This window comes from Sceloporus occidentalis, unplaced genomic scaffold, assembly GCF_023333645.1.
Source record: "Sceloporus occidentalis isolate IW3139 unplaced genomic scaffold, rSceOcc1.0.p SCAF_5, whole genome shotgun sequence".
In the NCBI taxonomy this organism is placed as follows: Eukaryota; Metazoa; Chordata; class Lepidosauria; order Squamata; family Phrynosomatidae; genus Sceloporus; species Sceloporus occidentalis.
In genome coordinates this window covers 141,554,929-141,574,573 of record NW_028316985.1, presented here as the reverse complement: position 1 = coordinate 141,574,573, position 19,645 = coordinate 141,554,929, and the positions used below count along the sequence as shown (strand labels likewise).

Sequence of the window (19,645 nt, the reverse complement as noted above, 5' to 3'; positions counted from 1 at the left end):
TTGGGAACAGAGGAAGTCTGGCCCTTGCTGCACCTTCTCCCAATTCAATTACAGAGAGAGACTGGAAACACGAGACGCAGCACTGGAGTCAGCAATCAGGACAATCACCTTCAATCAGCAAGAGCCGGACTACAGCTGTCTATTCATCACAACATCGTGCCTCATCCAGCTTGGACGGGCAAAACAATGGCAGAGAAGAAAAAAGCATCCTTTTTCCCCAGCCTGTTTTCTCATCCTTTCTTCAGGCTTGTCCTTCTTCTGACTTGCTAAGGGACAAAGCTTGATACATACTCACAGGCAGATCTGCATAAAAATAGTGCTTCCTGTCAAACAAGGACTTCTTGTTTATGGTGCAGTTCAGCGCAAGGCCCGTGATTACGGCCGCTTCTACACATCTCCTGTTGAGAACCTAAGGAAACACAACATGGCACTTTGCTTAGATGCCTGCTATGAAACAAATGTCTCTCATGCATACTTGTCTTTTAAAGAAGGGGGATTCTCCTTTTCCTTGTCATCAAGAAGCATTGTGCGTGGGAGACTCAGGCTTCATAGCCAGAATTTGAATTTTTCATGCTCAAGAAGATCTTCCTGTACTCTGACTGGGGGAGGACCTGCAGTATCTGCAGCTCAGGAACAAACATATGCTCTGAACATATGACAGAATGTAGATTTAAGACTTGGCACTCTTCAGGGGGCTCTTTTTCCACATTAAGATCGAAAATGTCAAAAAATTAATTTTCACCCACTAAAAGCAGTAGCACAGACTGACCACTGGTCCATTTCAACGCAAACACTTCTGAACTCGTTTATGAACAAAGATTTCAGGATGTCACATTCCAATTAGCTAAAGTGGGTGCCAGATGAGATCAACTCATACAAAGTTAATTTATTAATTTCTGGGTGAATGAAGGCTGAGTTTGAAAAGATAGGAAAAGAGAAACCTTGCCCTCACAATACCTTCCAATGCTGTTTTTTTAAAAAAAAATCATCCTCACCACCACTTATGTAGGACCTTTAGAGTGTGTTCAAAATACTTCATGCACACTATCTTACTTACCCTAGCAAACATCCTATGAAGAAGGCAAGTATTATTATCCCTGCACTGCTTTGCATAATGCAGGAGTTGACATCAGTTGTTATTGAACTGTAACTCCCACTATCCCTCACCACTAGAATATGCTTGCTTAGACTACTGAGAGTTGCAGATCAACAATATCTGAAAGGCCACAACTTGCCCACCCCTGTATAATCTTTATGCTCACTGAAACCTCCTCATTCAAGATGCAGAGAAAGGTGATTTCCCCCTTTTTGCTCACATTTACATTGGTTCTAGTTAAGAGCAAAAAATAAAATAATATTATTAAATTATAGAATATATATGACCACCATTTCCTTCTCTCACCCTAGTTAATCCAACAGAAGGGAAAATAATAAAAGAATCTCCAAGCAGCTTTCTTTCTTATTAAGACAACTATTATATCTGTAAAATAAGGGTGGGTAAAGTGTGGTCCCAAGACTCCTTGGATCAACCTTTTTCAGGCCAAGAAAAGGTGAGTTGCCTCATATGGAAGCATCTAGGAGTGGTGATTCACCTTTGAAATAGATTGCAAATCTTGTTCTCCCACAATCGTGCTAGATAGATAGATAGATAGATAGATAGATAGATAGATGTGTTTTTTTAAAACCAACATAGCCTGATTCCTATTTCATTTTTCTTTCTTTCTGTGATGTGGCATTTTAGGGATACTCTGTGGCCTTCAGGGACACAGATCTGGCCTTGGGCCCACTAAAATTTATATCCCTTGCTATGAAATAAGGGTAAAGCCAGCACGGTTTAGTGCTTTGAGTGCTGGACTATGGCTCTGGAGACCAGGGAGTGAATCCCTGCTTAGACATGAAAACTCACTGGGTGATCTTCACAAGTCACTCTCTCTCAGCCTCAGAGAGAGGCAAAGGTAAATTCCTTCCACACTAATCTTGTCAAGAAATCCCATGACAGGATTGCCATAAATCAGAAATGACTTGAAGGCATACAGTAACAACAACATGAAATAAAGGGTATGTGTGTATTGGCTATTTCCATAGAAAGATAGCTAAAGCATCTTTCCTGATTACAGCTACAAGAACATCTCTAGTACTGAAAAAGAGGCTGAATATCAACCCCAGTCTCTAGGCTAGCTAGTACTGCTGCAGCCTTTACGAACAGTACCAGAATGGGATAAAAAAGAGTAAGCCAAAGATCATCCAGTGTAGGCTGTAAAGAATCTGCTTGCTAGTATTTCCTGCACTTTTCACTTCTGAGGCACGGATTTTTGACTATATTATTTATCTACTCTAAAAACTGATGAATAATATCAATTGAGACTAGATGAATTCTATATTTTAATAGTTAAATTGGTCAGTATCCAACAGGTCATCATGTACCTGCTGGGCCTAGTTTTTGGGAGGCACGGAGCATTACAGTGAGGAGAGGAAGAAACTTTCATGGTGATGGTAGTGAAGCACTAGCTTAGCATTGGCTTTAGGTTGGTTTTTGGTCATTAATGAACTGGCATTAAAGATTTGCTATCATTATGCAATTCTGTGTTCAGAGACACTTTAGATATATTTACATGGCAAAGTGTCATACAAATTAAAGCAATATAATGAATAGTAATTTCATAGCACCAAACATGTAGAAAATGATGTTGCAGTTTAATTTAAAAACTCTTAGCCCTTGAAATTCTAGTTTTACCATCTTGCCGTCCATGTGTTGCCTGAGCTCTGACAAGCTCAAAGTGATATCACAGAAGCCAAGTGAATGGCAACTACACCACCCATGGTACCTAAAACAGTCCAGGGCTACAGTAACATCACATCCCTTTACTGCTGGATACCACTTTCAATCCCTGGGGGAGGCCACTATGGCCCACCAAATGTTATTTGAATGGAACGTCCATCACACTTAGCCAGAAAAATAAATGGCAAGAGATAACAGGAATCACAACCCAATATCTGAAGGGTCACAGCTGCTCCCTCCCTCCCGAGGTTGTGAATATGTTTTTCTTTTTTTGATCTGCATAAAAATAGCTGCGATACATTCCCCATTCTATAAGGAATCTGCCCCAATCTACTTAGAAACTCCTTGTTTCTCCATGACAGTATTCAATCCTGTGGAAAAGATAAGCTCACTCAACTTGCAATAAACAAGTGAAATCCACTGTCAAAACCCAGTCTCTGTTCTTGCTCTCCTTCTAGCAGATGTCAATTTATTGATGCAGCAGTCTTACCTTTCAATACTCTCAGGATTCACAGTAGAGAAAAAGTTGGGTTGAATGTCTGAAAATCAGAATTCCAAAACAACTCTAAAAACACATGGATTTGAGCCTTTATTCCCAAATAAATTACTGTCCCTTCCTATGTTTCTTCAGGATAATTTGATGGTCTAGCTAGTATTTAAATTTTCTTTAGTTTTTTTTTTGTTTTGGCAAGACTTTGAGGCTTGACTGCTTGGGGGGAAATGGCCTTTCATCTGCTGTGTTGTTGATATTTGCTATTCTTTTTAATGGTTATGCCTTTAACTGCTTTTAATTTTATTGATAATTTAAGTATATTTCTTGATATAAGGTAATTTCTAAACTGTATCTGCTTCAACTTTTGTAACCTGCCTTGAGTTGCAGGCTGAAACAAAGGTTTGGTGGTGGTGGTAGTAGTAATAGAAATAATAATAATAATAATAATAATAATAATAATAATAATAATAAGCTTATAATGATGTTGATGATAATGATGCGATTCAAATAATATATTTCTAAATATTTCTATTCTCAAAATACATCAATCCAGACAAGACTGAGTTATGGTGGGCAGGGAAACCAAACACTCTGGATGGTAGCATAAACTCCCCAAAACACAAGATACAAATTTAGATATAGTCCTGCTGGATATGGGGCTAATAGGAATGCTTAGATGATGGTGGAAGTGGCCTGGGGGGCTTTTATCAGCTGATACTAGAAAGATCTTGCTCGCTAATGCAATCTATGTAAGGCTGTCTTTAAAGATGTCTTGGAAAGTTAAACAAAATGCAGTGTCTTTTATCATTCTAGAATGGTAAGTGGTGAGATAAAATAAGACACATTTGAACAATATGTTCTCCTTTCATTTCAGATCTGAAAACATCACAAGGACTTATGGAATACCACCCGAGCCTCTGGTGAAACAGATTTTAACACAATTGTAACACCTTATTTCTTAGTCTCACCCTTTGTCTCAAAACTGTCATAATGGACAAGTTATGCAATAACAATATGGTCTGTGTTACTTATACAATGTTTTAAATGCCATTGGGGAGGGTTTACAATAGTTTATCCTCCGTGTTAAAATGCTTTTAAAAAGTTAAAATAAATAATTATACCAAAAAACCAACCAACCAAACCTCAAACCACTCAAAATGCAGCTGCTTTGAAGATTGGTTGGTACTAGGTAGATGGGTCTCATCACTATACTGTAGTAGCCTCATTAGTTAATAGGATATTTCCTGACCCAGTCTAAACTCTTGGCATTGGTATAGAAAGTCCTAGTGGCTTGGGTCAAAGACTGGATCTGAAGGACCGGCCTGCACTGTGAGATCAACATGACTTGTGTGGCTCCTTATAAGATCAATCAGGCTAGCAGGCACAAGGGTCTTCTCAGCCACATTTATAGGACTCTGTCCCAACCAAGCCTGTTACAGGCATTCAAGCAAGGATGGGCAGGTTCTTGGGGTCCTGGGGGAATTTTTCTGCTCTTAAGGCCAACTGTGGGCTGCACAAGATGCAAGCATGCAAAAATTACCATAGAAATCAAAACACAAAATGGCCAAACATCCATTTTACGTTTCGTATTGGAAGATTTCTTTGGCAGTGGAGTTGTTGCAAAGTCACTACTCCTGAAAGCTTCCAGGAGTAGAAAATGAGCTACTGCTGTTGCTTCTTTTTTTGGCAAAATATTTTTTCCAGGAGATCCAAAATAAAAACACCCCTACAAGCCACATATGGCTTGTGGTCCACACTCTGACCACCGCTGCCTTAAATGTTTAACTGTTTACCTATAAAGTAACAGTTTATGGGATGCTGTTGTTTATGTTGTGCAGTCTGGTTTTGTTAATTGTGGTATTCTCAGCTTATCTTTCCCTTTATCGTTATTTTTAAAAATTGTGTTTTATAGTTTTGAATTACAAATTATTGTAAAATGTGGACAGAACTGTCACAACCTAAACAGGAGGGGCCTGATACCTCAAAGTGCTTTCAGAAAATCTTTGAAAAATTGACTGCAGTTCCACAACTAATCTCCTCTTTCAGCTCATGTGTTTCCTTCCATCTTCCCTTCTGCTACAACCTTCTGAGTAAAGGACAACAGGAGTGTTTTCTAGGACGCAATTAGCAATGCACAGCTCAGCTCTAGTTGTTATCTAGGTCTTATACATGTCCTTATACAGCCACAGCATGGAAAGTAAAATAGGGAGTAACAGTACAGCAGGAAGTCCACTTTTGCTTTGGAATAAGCAATGTGTGTTTCTTAGATACTAGAAGCTGGTCAGGAAATATGGCACGCTGCTCCAGATCTTATCATTTTTAGGGGATTTATTAGCAATCCCTACCCCCTACTCTACCTCATCCTCAAAAGAACTTCATGGATTTGGCCTTAGAATTCTTTAACCCCTGAAAAATCCAAGCTCTGGCTCTAATGAGGCAAAGGGATGCAAACATATATTTAGGCATTTAGCCAGAATACTATTAAACCTTCACTGTAATTACTGTGGCTTCTTGGATGTTTATTATATATTTGAGAAAACGGCTAGGACTCAAATAAAAAGTTCATAACATTCAAGAGAAATGCTTACTGGCGGCAGAATAGACCCAATTAGTCCTGACTTGAAAACCAAAATGAGAAACTGCAGATAATGTTGAAAAACTAAATTGTTTTAGTGCCAAAATAATTGTTTCATACGCAGCAAGTGTTTCCACTTTCAGCAGTTAGTTTTATCTTCTAAACATAAAAAACAATAATTATTACTGCCTCAGGGGGGCTGGTCACCTTCATACATTTCACATTTTTTTAACTATTCAGGAGCCCTTTAGGCCTCTGTTGGCCATATGAGTTTCACCTCATTACATTCTGATTTTGGTAGATATACAGCATAATTCTGTGCTGTGCTGTAAGCTGCACCCAGCTTACTGGGGTTTACTAGGTAAATGGTGTGGAAAGCAAATGTGGTCTAGTGGTTTAGATGTTTGACCAGGACTCTGGGAGACTAGGGTCAAATTCTTGCTCAGCCATGGAAACCCACTGGATGACCCTGGGTCACAATCTCTGACGCTAAAAGGCAGGCAATGACAAACCTCCTCTGAACAGATCTTGCAAGAAAACCTATAATAAAGTTGTCATACATCAGAGTTGATAGCAATAGCAAGTACATTTCTATACCACTTATCAGTGCACTTAAGCACTCCCTAAGCGGTTTACAAAGTATAAGCTAACTGCCCCCAACAATCTGGGTACTCATTTTAGTGACCTCGGAAGGATGCAAGCCTGAGTCAAGCTTAAGCCCTTCACTGCTATTAAACTCGCAACCTTATGGTTTGTGAGTGAGTGACTGCAGTATAGGCATTTAACCACTGTGCCACCGGGGGTCCTTAATGGCATGTACAGGATTACAACCCCTGGCCAGTATCCAATTGGATACAGCTGCTTCTGCTGACAGAATGAGTTCCATAAGCAGAACCTGGGAAGTATCTCCCCTTCCCTTGTAGTCCCCATAAACTCTCGTTCCAGAGAATTAAGACACTCTTCAGACTCAATTTATGGGCAGCATGCAGGATGACAGCAGGCAGATGGAAGGATTAGAAAGTGTCATCACCTATGGCACTGAATTTAGGACCCAGGACTCAGAGACCTGGGTTTGAATCTCTACTTGGCAATGGAAACCTACTGTGTGACCTTGGGCAAGTTGCACTTTCTGTCTCAGAGGAAAGCAGCAGAAAAACAATCTTGCCTGGAGGATAGCATGATAAGTTTGCTTTGGCATTGCTGTAAGTCATTAACAACTTGAAGGCAACAACACAAAAACTACTGACAATGAGAGTTTTAAAAAAAAGCAAATTCAGCATCTGTAAATTGTTGTTTTAAGATTTTTATTTGTGGATTTGTAGGAGATAAGAAATTACAGGCCTGTTACAGACTGCCAAAATAAAGCTGCTTCGGGTCTCTTTGGAGGTATGCTATTTAAATGATGCATGCACCCTAAGAATCCGGAAGCTGCACCAAAGCTGCCCTCCAGTGCTTAGGAATGGAGTGTGGCTTTGGCGCGACCTCCGGACTCTTAGGACCCATGCATCATTTAAATAGCATACTTCCAAAGAGACCCGAAGCAGCTTTATTTTGGCAGTCTGTAACAGGCCACAGAGACACACACCCTCACCAAGATTTGTGTGTGCATGTGTATAAAGATACAGTTATCTTAAGAGATTTTTGTGCAGGAACCCAAAATCACAATTTTTAAAATGGACCATAGATTTTTGGCATGGCTTTCTCTCTGTCTTACTAACTTTACAGGCAAGTTTGATGAGGACACAAGATAGGATTTTGTTGGTAGCTGTCCCAAAACTATAGAATTCCCTTCTGTGGCTACTAGAATGAACTTGACTCTGCTTCCTTTCTGCCCGTAGGCAGAGACCTTTTCATTTAGACAGGCTTTTGGCCACTACCTGGCTGTTGCAGAAGGGTCTTTTATGAGGGATGTTTATTTGCTATGTTCTAAAATGTACTTAGTTTGGTGCTGTTTTGAAATAATAGCTATCTAATGGGTTGCTAATGGTTCTTAAATATTATTACTGACTTTTAGGTGTGTTCTGTTTTAATCAGTAATGTAAGCTGGGTCCTGTAGAGGAGCAAGGTGGGATATAAATAAAAATAATTTACATTAAAGAGGCTCACAGTAGTGTTCCTGACCCCTTTTACAACAGATATGGGGAAGGGTAACTTCACTTTTCAAGATATCCAAATCTAGCTACTCTTGGGAATGCTTGATAATTATTCATGTTCTTACCAGACTTTCTCTACCCACTCTTATCTCTCTTCACATCAGTGCCACACAACCCTGGCAACCATTATACAGATATGTATGAATTAGTGGTGATATGAGGGGTAAAAGCCTTGCAAATGATACGTTCACTATAGGACATAAGCTAAAACATTTTGGGAGTTGCATTATTGACACAGACTCCTGGGCTGACAGTCTACAAGAAAAGAAAGAAGGTGCAGCTAGCTGTGTGTGTGTGTTTTAAAAACACATCACTGGCGTGAATAAACCTGGTAATATGGCTCCATGGCAACCAGAGTCCTAAAACTTGGCTCAGATGATCTTCTGACTGGGCTTCCAAAATCATGGAATTAGAGAAATTAACTAAAAGCATGGGACTTCAGTCTAATGTGGTTGTTTAACAGCTATTAGAAGTTCATCGATTCACTAATCTTCTACAACTCTGTTGCTAGAAAGCATCTCTTGCATAATAAAGCCCTTAAATATTGGCGTTTGTAGAAAAGAGAAATTCAATAAAGGCAGTCCTGCATCATCAACACAAATTAGAAAAAGAGATGTTCTCAGTGCTAATCATCAATGTGTATGCAACTGGTTAAGTTCAGGGAAAGGATGTTCAGATAAATAAACCCATCACAATCTATCCCCAGTTACCTCAAATGAGGTGCCATTAATAACTGCATGAGGGATTTAAGAAAGTTAATAATGGACCCTGTTGTGTATTTTTTATTCTGCCAATGCCAAACTAATTTGAGACAGATCAAAGATATGTTAAGATGATGAAGTTCAGGACAATAAAGACCACTTAAAAACAAAGATCTTTATAAGCATTGAGCACAATATCTTTTTTTGTAAACAGAATTTTTCTTTGCCTTCCTAGCTCATCCTGTTTCAGACCGCATTCCCCAGGTGATAGATTAATCTTCTAAATTAATTAACTATTGATACAGAACTTCAGGTTCAAAATAATTAAGCAGTACTTTCTCAGTTTAACATTTTCCCAGCTATTAAAAAAAATGGCAGTGCACACCTGGGACTTGGAAAACTTGCAGCATTGACCCCATTTGGTACCCACTGCAGTCAAGATGAATTTTATATTGATTTTCAACAAGGGGAGCATTTGTAAGCAGCCTAAGTGACCCCATGATAGGTTTGCCTTAGGTTAAGGTCACCAAAAGTCAGAAACAACTTAAAGGCACACAACACACTCAAGTGTTATGCAGGTTGAGTCTCCCCTATCCGGAAATGTTTGGGACCCAGTTCTAAACATGAAATTTATTCATGTTTCATATACATCTTATACACAAAGCTTGAAGGTAATTTTACTCAATATTTTAATATTGTGCATGAAAAAGAGTTTGTGTACACTGAATCATTAGAAAGCAAAGGTGTCACTACCTCAGCAACCTATGAAAGAAGGTTTGGATTTTGGATTTTCTAATAAAGGATACTCGGCCTGTAAGATCATTTCATAAACAATACAGTTGACTATTTAAAGTAGGACATCAAGTAAAAATATGGCTGCCTGTGGATATTTAGCCCTCCTTCGGAGTGGGCCATGCAGATAGCGAGGCTTCCACCCCCTTTCATAAAAACTGGAATGAGCTCGGGTTTTCCCTGTCCATCTGCTCAGCTCCTTAGTCTCCTAATCTCTTAACCACTATACCATTTCTAAAGTTGGGAATGCTGGTAGATTTTGTTGAGAGTTTAGCTGGGGCTTGAATTTAGCCAGATCAAGTGTGTGTATATTTTTAAACGTATACTTTATGCATTTCATAATATTCCATATATATTAATAGTTTTGATTTTAAAAGAATGAGATTTACATATGAACTTGCTATTTAACTTCTAAAGAACTTTCTTTTTCATCTTCTAGCTTTAAAGCAGACAGATTTTCAGGCCTAAAGCAACAGAAGGCAAATCACATTTTGGTTAATACTCTATTAATTAAGTTGTGCGACCATTAAGATTTTTATGCACACTAAAGCACACTGATAAAATCAAGAGGCCTGCATCTGCAATGTTAAATGTAATGCTTACCTTCCGTAGTAAAGGCAAATACTATGATGCAGTGAGACTGAGATGGAACAATAAAATTCCAAATCACATTCTGACACTTAAGGACCAATATTTTAAAATACCCACTTTCAACTTATCTACCAAATATTGCAAAGGAAAATTCTTTTTCTTCTATCCACTCAGAGAAAAAGTCTCTGCTGGAGGTGAACAAGACCAGATCAGAAATTTTTCATTAGGTCAGTCACCAAGCTGACTATTAATCAGGAGCTCTTATCTCAAAAGAAGCCTGCTTCAGCTTAGACTGCAGATTTCCCACTAGGGAACAATTATAAAAGAAACAAGACGTACAGAAAACCACAACAATATGGTAAGCTTGAGAGTGTAAGGCTTCCCTACACACACACGCACACACACATATATGCAGGACTGTGTCAGTATGTCCAATTACAAGTCTGACTTTCACCTTTAAATGTGGGGAAATGATATAACTCCAGAAAACACTTAGTGAGGATTTCAAACTGTTTTTGTTCATTAAAACATAATACCACAACTACTATATTACCACATGTACTTGACTATAAGTTGACCTCATGTATAAGTCGAGGGCAGGTTTTTGGGCCAAAATTATGGATTTTGATATGACCCATGGATAAGTTGAGGGTAAAACTTAGGGGCATGTAACAGGATCTAAAGGATGGAGCAAGGAAAACAATGCCAAAGAATTTACAAGGTTCTAGCAGACATAACTGTTTGTGCTCACACTAGATTGGATGGATGTCAATGCTCCCAGGACAGAAATTACTCTTGCCTTTCACCAGAGGATAGTTAATTCTTTTATATGATTTAAAGTGCAGTACTTACATTGACATGTGGATAAGTCAACTCAGGTTTTTGGGTCAATTTTTGACTAAAATTTCTAGACTTATACACGAGTATATGTAGTACATTGTACTGTCTTGGTGCTGTTTTGTACCCCAGACTGTGGTCTCAATTGTACCCTTCAGCAAGAGATAAAAATAATTTTACCTACAGCCTTAAAAAAAACTTCTGCAACACTGGCCCTGTACAAACGTGCCCTTTAGCACATTCTGGTGATGTGCTAGGGTTGCCTCAGGGCACCATTTCCAGATGCCCCACAACCCTAGGATGTCACCAGGATGTCACAGCTGTGTGGCACCGTATACACGTCCAAGTGGGCACGCGCAGTAGCGACATGCTTGCGCCGCCGCAGGCAGTTTGCAGTGGCGCTAAAAGGAGCCACTTTTCAGTGCTCTTTTTCTTTCCGCGTAGCTGTGACGCACAATTTGGGTTATGCGGAAAAGAGAGACGGCTCCTGGCCGCCTCTTTCTAGCGGTCTGTATCCCGCCACAGACTCTTTGTTGTTGTTGAAAGGGGGAGGAAAAGACTTCCTTCTTCTATAGGCATGTACCTAAATCTTCAGAACTTCTTTTGTGGCCCTGCTCTCAGTCTGCCTGCCAAATGAGATGAGAGGGTGACTAACAATGAAGTGCCTTTTTGGTGGTGGGGCCCTGGTTATCAAACACTTTCCCCAAAGAGGCTTGATTCATGCAACTTTATGGTCTTTTTATTTTCCTAGGCGTTTTAAAGAACTCTTATTCTGAAAGCATGGGTCTTTAAGTTTAAAATTCTGCCTATTGTTTTCCAGTTTCAAAATTTTAATAGAAAAATCCCCACATTAATTATTACTGACTGACTATATAATGTATGCCATGACAAGCCAGATAATGTTTTCTTCAAATGTACTAATACTGTACATCTATACCAACTTTTTACAATGTATGAATACATCATTACTGACAAATCAGGGTTTATTAATCAGCCAGAAACCACAATCTGAACTCATGGTGTGTTTTTAGCTTACAAATGCTGGCTTGCTTCAACTGCATGCAATATCTACCTCAAAACAGTGGCTCACTCCTTCAGCTTCTCTCCCTGAAGCAGGACTGACAAAAGGGCTAAGGGAAAAACAACAACGAAGACAAAACATCTGTTGGGCCATCTATTGCACAACCACGGTTTAATTATGGTCAACACTAACCATGGTTTAGCATGATGTGCAAACATGACCACAGAGTTATCAACAGGGATTTATGCTTTTTATATTCAGTTGACACCGGGTACTAATCTCTTCTTGCTGATATACTCCGTTTGACATAGACGCTGGAACTACTAACTCCATAAAAGAGATCTGACTGTTTCAGATCTCTCTATTTCTTTCTATTTCAAAGCCAGGAGACAGAATAGGCAGGAACCATTCTGCTATGTTTTTAAGTCAAGACTGCAGTAAGGATTGAATTCTAACTTACCGGAAGTGTTCCTGGCAGAGAAGCATCAAAGAAAGATACTAAAGAGTTAGGTGGTGCTGCAAATTGGACTTGAGAACCAGAGAAAAGCTTTGTATTGGAGCAGATCTGTGCATGAACTTCCAGGCCCACCACTGCTGCCCAGGGAGCATCACTAAAAGAAAGTCAAAGGGCACATTCATTGGATGAGAACATTAATTTTAAACATCTAGAGCAGCTGGGGGGAAATACATATACAGAAAACATTTGAATTCAACAGCACATTGTACTACATTGGAAACCCACCATTGCTATATATGACTGCTAAGATAATCCAAAAATGTTTTCATTAAACATAGATAAAAATTGTACAATAATAATGAAGTTTCAAAAGAAGGTAAAACAAAATTTGTAACTTCAAAGTCTTACATTAGTTTTAAGATGTGCATTTTAGCAACAAGGTTTGTCTAGAGGGGAAGGATTTGTTGGACATGTGCGCAATTTTGTAGCCAGTCCAGATTATGAAAATAGAAAATAAATATTAATTGACCACCTCCTATGTTTGAAAAATCTCCAACAGGCAGATGGTATATTCAATTATACATGTGCTGTCAGATGGTCACTTTCAACCTGGGAAAGGTAGGTCTACAGAACACTGACAGTACTATATTAGCATAAACATCAGTAGTCTGGCAATAGAGCAATAACCTTTTTAACTCAAGCGCTGGCTCTCTGAACAGGCTGAACAAGAACAAGCATCCCCCTATCTGGTGAAAAGTAATTGCTACTCTCACATTCATAATCTTCATATGAGCAAGAGAACAGAATCACCTTTACTGAATGAACCGCTCGACAGGTTCTGTAAGTAATTATTTGAACTTCACAAAGATAGACACAAATATAATATTTCATTTGTGAAGTCAAGCTTATGCAGTTACAACATAAGGAATGTTTAGATCAAAATGAGGTATATGTGGAATACAGAACAACACTAAGCAAATACTTATACATAGCCTTTCTATGAAATAATAAAACAACACCATTTTTTAAAAGGCAGTGTTCAGGCTTCTTTATTTCTCTACAGAGGAATCACTAAAACATGTAACAAAGTCCCATTCTCATTAACCAAAGAAGACATACTTCAGATTAATTAGAATTAATTACTGGTTAGTGTTTCAGGTATCTCTCAGCATATGCTGTTTTTACATTATACTGGCAGGAAAAGAAGCAAAGAGGGATATGTAACATATATATAATATAGTATGGCACAGTGGTTTGAGTGTTGGACTCTGTAGTGGAGTCTCTTTCCTTTGAGGTCTTTAAACAGAGTCTGGATGACCATCTGCTAGGGATGCTTTGATTCAGATTTCCTGCATGGCAGGGGGTTGGACTGGATGGCCCCTGCAGTCTCTTCCAACTCTATGATTCTATGCTTCTATGATTCCCTGCTCAGACATGAAACCCACTGGGTCACCTTGGGCAAACCACACTTTCTCTCAGCCTCAGGGGAAGGCAATAGCAAACTTCCTCTGAATCAATCTTGCCAAGTAAACCCCATAATAGGTTCACCTTAGGGTTGACGTAAGTAGGAAAGGATTTGAGGGCACATAACAACAAAAACAATAAACCAATATAGCCATAGATATAGCTACAATACTTCACAGAATCACTCCTGGGAAAGCCTGCCTTTCTAAAACACTGAGGCAAAAATGGGCTGTCTTGCCATTAAGCTTGCAGGGTCAGGTAATCCCCAAATATACTCTTTTATCTTATTATAGGCAATTTTACTCAAAAATCTAGCCACATCAATGTGTTTCATCAGATGTGCCAGGGAGTGCAATTTAAGGGCTGCTCAAAATACGCAATCTTCTCCCATCATTCTAGAAAAACAGAAGTATATAGATATGGGGACATCAGACTCTAATTTGTGTATATTTTGCCTCAGAGAGATGCACTTGGAAGATTCTGTCTGTTGCACCTTCCACCTATTTCTACATATCAGCACACTTACACATCATCATCATATCATTATTTCTTACCTGCCTGTCCCCATGGATTGAGGTGGGAAACAAAAATAATTAACAGGCAAACAACATCAGCTAAAACACAATTTAAAATGTCAAATAAGATGTATACAGTCAGCCCTCCATATCCACAGATTTTTTATCCACGGATTCAAGCATCCACGGCTTGAAAATGTTTTAAAAATATATAAATTCAAAAAAGCAAACCTTGATTTTGCCATTCTGTATAAGGGAAACCATTTTACTATGTCATTATATTTAACTGGACTTGAGTATCCATGGAATTTGGTAATCAAGGGGGTCCTGGAACAAACTCCGTTGGAGATCAAGGGCTCATTTTACATATTAAAACAATCCACAACTAAAGTTCAGTATTTGAAATTCACAATTTAAAAATGATCAGGATTAGCCTGCTGGAAGAGACTGGTCTTTAATGCTGTTTTAGATTCTGTTAGCAAATTCAGCTGCCGAGTCTCTTCTAGCAGGTCATTCCACAATCGAAGGGCAGCTGAAGAAAACGACCTCTGGCTAATAGTTGCCAAACTAGACTGGGTTGACTCTGCCTGGAGTAAATGTCTGCCAGAGGACCTGAGTATGTGGGGCGGATTATATGGGAGGACACAATCCTATAGGTAATCTGGATCCAAACCATGTAGGACTTTAAAGGTAATAATCAACACTTTGTAACTTGCACGGAAAGTAACTGGCAGCCAGTGGAGTGATTTTAATATTGGTGTGATATGCAGACAACACACCTCAGAGAAAACAAAGAATGCATACCTCCCCTACACAAGTAAAAACTTGCCATTTGGGGGCAGCCCTCTATGTAATGTGCAGCCGCCTAACACAACATTTTTGATGCACATCGAGATATTCCAGCATATGAAAAAAACCAGCATCTTTCATTCTGGACCACGTTCATTTCTGTTTCAAAATATACAAACACTCCAGAATATGTGGAATAACATCCAAAATCCACCAAACAGTGATACCTTTATTGGACCAACCAATCTCCACAATATATCAGTTGCATGTTTTCAAAGCTCCACTGGTTTCTTCATCAGGCAAAAGGTGTAAAAAACATTTTTAAAAACACTGGTTGGGCCCAAATTGGTGGATTTTGGATGTAATTGGACTTTGCTATATGGCCAACACGGCTGCCTCTGGATACATAAACCAGAACAAGGTCATTTTTTAGCGTATCTTATTCTACCATTTACTCCACCAGAATTCAATCCAATCAGTGTTCTGGGTGTTGAAAAAGACCTATAATAAAAATAGTAACACTAATATATTTATTTCTAGTAATACTAACAATAATATACTTAATTCTAGTAATAGTAATAATAATAATATATTATAATATATTTATTGGGATATAATGAAATGCGCTGTTATTGTATTTTATGGATTTTTAATGAAAGCTGCTTCAATCGTTTGGAGAAGAGGGATATAAATACATTTTATTATTATTGTTATTTTTATTATTATTTCTAATAATAGTAATAACAATGTATTTTAGTAATAATAATAATAATATATTCATTAATGGTAATGGTAACAATAATATATTTATTTCTAGTAATAGTAATACTGTAGTAATATATTATAGTAATAGTAACAATAATATATTTCTAGTAATAGTAATACTAATATATTTATTTCTGGTAATAGTAATAATAATCTATTCTAGTAATAGTAGTAATAATAATATATTTATTTCTAGTAAGAGAAATAATATTAATATATTTATTTCTGACCAGACTCTCCCTATTGATTGAGGCAGTTAAGAAACAAACAAACAAACAAACAAATTATTATTTGTTACTCTTTTCCAAAACACAGAACAGCGATTGAATTGACTTTTAGTGGATAAAACGGTAGATTAAGGTACATTTTAAAGGAAAAATGCCTTTATGCTGGTTTACATATCAAGGGGTGGTGCCACAACAAACTACCATTCCCAGAATTCCATCTCTTTTGAGCATGTCAGCTAAAGCGGCATCAAACCGGTTCATTTCCTCAGTGCGGATGCACCCCCCGTTTATTCCTCGACAGCATACCGTCCCTGCTTTGCCGCAGCCTCCCTCGCATTCCGGTAGGGCGCGCTATCCGCCACCGGAGCCTCCCGGCCATGAAACTTAGCGCCATGCCCGAAGCTGCCATTCCTCATCCGAAACCAACTCAGATTGCGGCGCAACAAGGGCGCCGCCATTTTGTGCGAGTGGCGGAGGCGTCACGTGCCCCGGCCGCTCTTCGCGGCGCCTCATGGGAAATGAAGTCCCAAGCGCTGGGCCGACTCTGGGGGAAAAGGGAGAGAAGGGATTGAGGAACCTCGTTTCCCATGATGCACGGCGACTGGTCCCTCTCTCTAAAAGGCATGGGGACAACAATAAATAGGCAAGGAGGGAGGACAGGTTGATAGTGGCTTTTCTCTCTGGAGTGAGGTCAGAATAGGCCAATGGTTCACACTCCCTCTGGTGGCAATAGAAAGGGAAGGGAACTATATGGCTCTGCCCAATAACCCAAATATATATTTTAGGGAGGTAACAAGTATATTGTTACTGCTGCCACACTGTAGAATTAAATGCAGTTTGACACCATTTTAACTGCCATGGCTCCATTGCAGATGACACCAAATTAGGAGGAGTAGCTAATACCCCAGAGGACAGGATCAAAATTCAAAATGACCTGAATAAACTGGAAAGCTGGGCCACAGCTAACAAAATGAATTTCAACAGGGAGAAATGTAAGGTACTGCAGTTAAGGCGGAAAAATGAAATGCACACATACAGGATGGGGGACACCTGGCTGAATGAAAATACATGGGGAAGGGATCTAGGAGTCCAAGTAGATCATAAGTTGAACATGAGTCAACAGTGCGACGCAGCAGCTAAAAAGGCCAATATGATTCTAGGCAGCATCAATAAAAGTATAGTATTTAGATCAAGAGAAGCAATAGTGCCACTGTATTCTGCTTTGGTCAGGTCCCACCTGAAATATTGTGTCCAGTTCTGGGCGCCACAATTCAAAAAGGATATTGAGAAACTGGAGCGTGTCCAAAGGAGGGTGACTAAAATGGTGAAGGGTCTGGAAACCGTGCCCAGTGAGGAACACTTAGGGAGCTGGGGATGTTTAGCCTGGAGAAGAGAAGGTTAAGAGGTGATATGATAGCCCTGTTTAAATATTTGAAAGGATGTCATATTGAGGAGGGAACAAGCTTGTTTTCTGCTGCTCCAGAGACTAGGACCCGGAGCAATGCATGCAAGCTGCAGGAAAAGAGATTCCACCTCAACATTAGGAAGAACTTCCTGACAGTAAGGGCTGTTCGACAGTGGAACACACTCTCTCAGAGTGTAGTGGAATCTCCTTGGAGGTCTTTATACGGAGGCTGGATGGCCATCTGTCAGGGATGCTTTGATTGTGATTTCCTGCATGGCAGGGGTTGGACTGGATGGCCCTTGTGGTCTCTTCCAACTCTATATTCTATGATCCCATGGAAACCTGGGGAGGGTGACCAGATATGTGCCACAAAATGTGGAACATGACCAAAACAAAAGCTAAAAACACTAATATAAATCTAAATTCATCCACACACCGCAGAAATAATCCAGTCTGATCCCACTTTTTAACTGCTGTGGGGTGCTATGGGATCTTGGAATTTGTAGTTTCTTTTGGCCTCTGGGCCTCTATGACAGAGAAAACTAAAGGCCTCACAAAACTACAGTTCCCATCTTGCTTTTTAAAATATTAGACTTGTTGTTGTGAAACTAATAAAGCCATTATTAACAAAAAACAAAAACAAAACTACAGTTCCCATCTTGCTTTTTTTAATATTAGACTTGTTGTGAAACTAATAAAGCCATTATTAACAAAAAACAAAAACAAGACTACAGTTCCCAGAATTCCATACTATTGATAGTGCCAGTTAAAGTGGGGTCAAACTGGATTATTACCGCAGAGCAGATGCATCCTTAGCCATGTTCAAAAGGGAGGGCATTTTTGGAATTCCTCCTGCACAGGAAGGTTGAAATGGAGGACATGTCCTGGAAAAGGAGGACCTCTGGTCCCCCTGCCTACATTTCTGTCCAGGATGAATTCCAAAAGTGTCCTCCATTCTGAGCATCTCTTGAAGCCCATTGAGTGGCACCGCATTTACTGTTCCCCTTCAAGAAATGCATCTACTTGGCAGCCTGTCCTCAGGGCTAATAGTCCTTCTAAAGTCCTTTTTTCCTAGGAACAGCAGCAGACAAGATTCACACCCAGAGCTCAGGGAGCATTTATTTCTCAGAGGGGAAAAGGACAGCAAACGTGTTAGGCAATGGGATGCTTCAAACACAATGCAAATGTTGAAAGGGTTTTTTTAAACCTTAAATTCAGCACAATGGACAGGAAAGGAATAATTTAAATCTGGATTCAGTCAAGGATTTATTGCTAGTAAAGTACAATTTTAAGCATTTGTCTTGCCTAGACTTCTGTAAGTATATTGCAAGACAAGAACGCATTTTAGTGAAGAGTAAGAAGTTCATCTGAAAAAATATGGACAAGTATTTAATAAAATAGAGTATAGTTGGCCCTCTTTATCCACAGATTTTTTAATCCACGGATTCAAGCATCCATGGCTTGAAAATATTCCCCAAATATATATAAATTCCAATAAACAAACTTGGATTTTGCCATTTTATATAAAAGGCACCATTTTACTGTGCCATTGTATATAATGGGACTTGAGCATTCACAGATTTTGTTATCTACGGGGGATTCTGGAACCAAACCCCAGTAGATACCAAGGGTCCACTGTATATGTAATATAGCTGTAAATAAACCACATGAAATGAATTTCTAATTATATTATGGTTTTTCACTTTTATTTTATAATGCCCTACATTTTTCTTGAGTGCCCTACATTTCACTGTGTGGTATCTTCATTTTTAGTTATGACATCTTGTTACCCCCAATCCTGGGATTTGTAGTTTGTTGTGGCATCAGAGCGCTCTGACAGAGAGGGCTAGATATCTCACGAAACTACAGATCTCCCAAATTCCATAGCATTGGGCCATAGCAGTTAAAGTGGTGTCATACTGTATTAATCCTGAAGTGCATATGCAGCAAGACCTCTTCCACTGGAGCCCCTTCTCTGTCCACAGATTGCCTGCACAAATCCCTTTCATATACCGGTAGTTTTTTTCTCCCCACCTTACTAACTGGATCAGGCGAGATCTCATTACTCTTACCTTGAAAAG

The 19,645-nt window shown here is 39.1% G+C and overlaps 1 protein-coding gene across 1 annotated transcript in view; it reads right to left on the bottom strand.

Annotated features, from left to right (window-relative positions):
- Window positions 1-16,618, bottom strand: part of GATB (glutamyl-tRNA amidotransferase subunit B) — a 48,711-nt gene extending 32,093 nt beyond the window's left edge. The window contains exons 1-3 of the mRNA XM_089525685.1: window positions 16,466-16,618; window positions 12,403-12,553; window positions 296-409 (exon numbers count right to left, since the gene is read on the bottom strand). Coding sequence (XP_089381811.1) covers window positions 296-409; window positions 12,403-12,553; window positions 16,466-16,617 — 417 coding nt within the window. The 5' untranslated portion in view covers window position 16,618. The remainder of the gene's footprint in view (window positions 1-295; window positions 410-12,402; window positions 12,554-16,465) is intronic.
- Window positions 16,619-19,645: the final 3,027 nt, after the last annotated feature.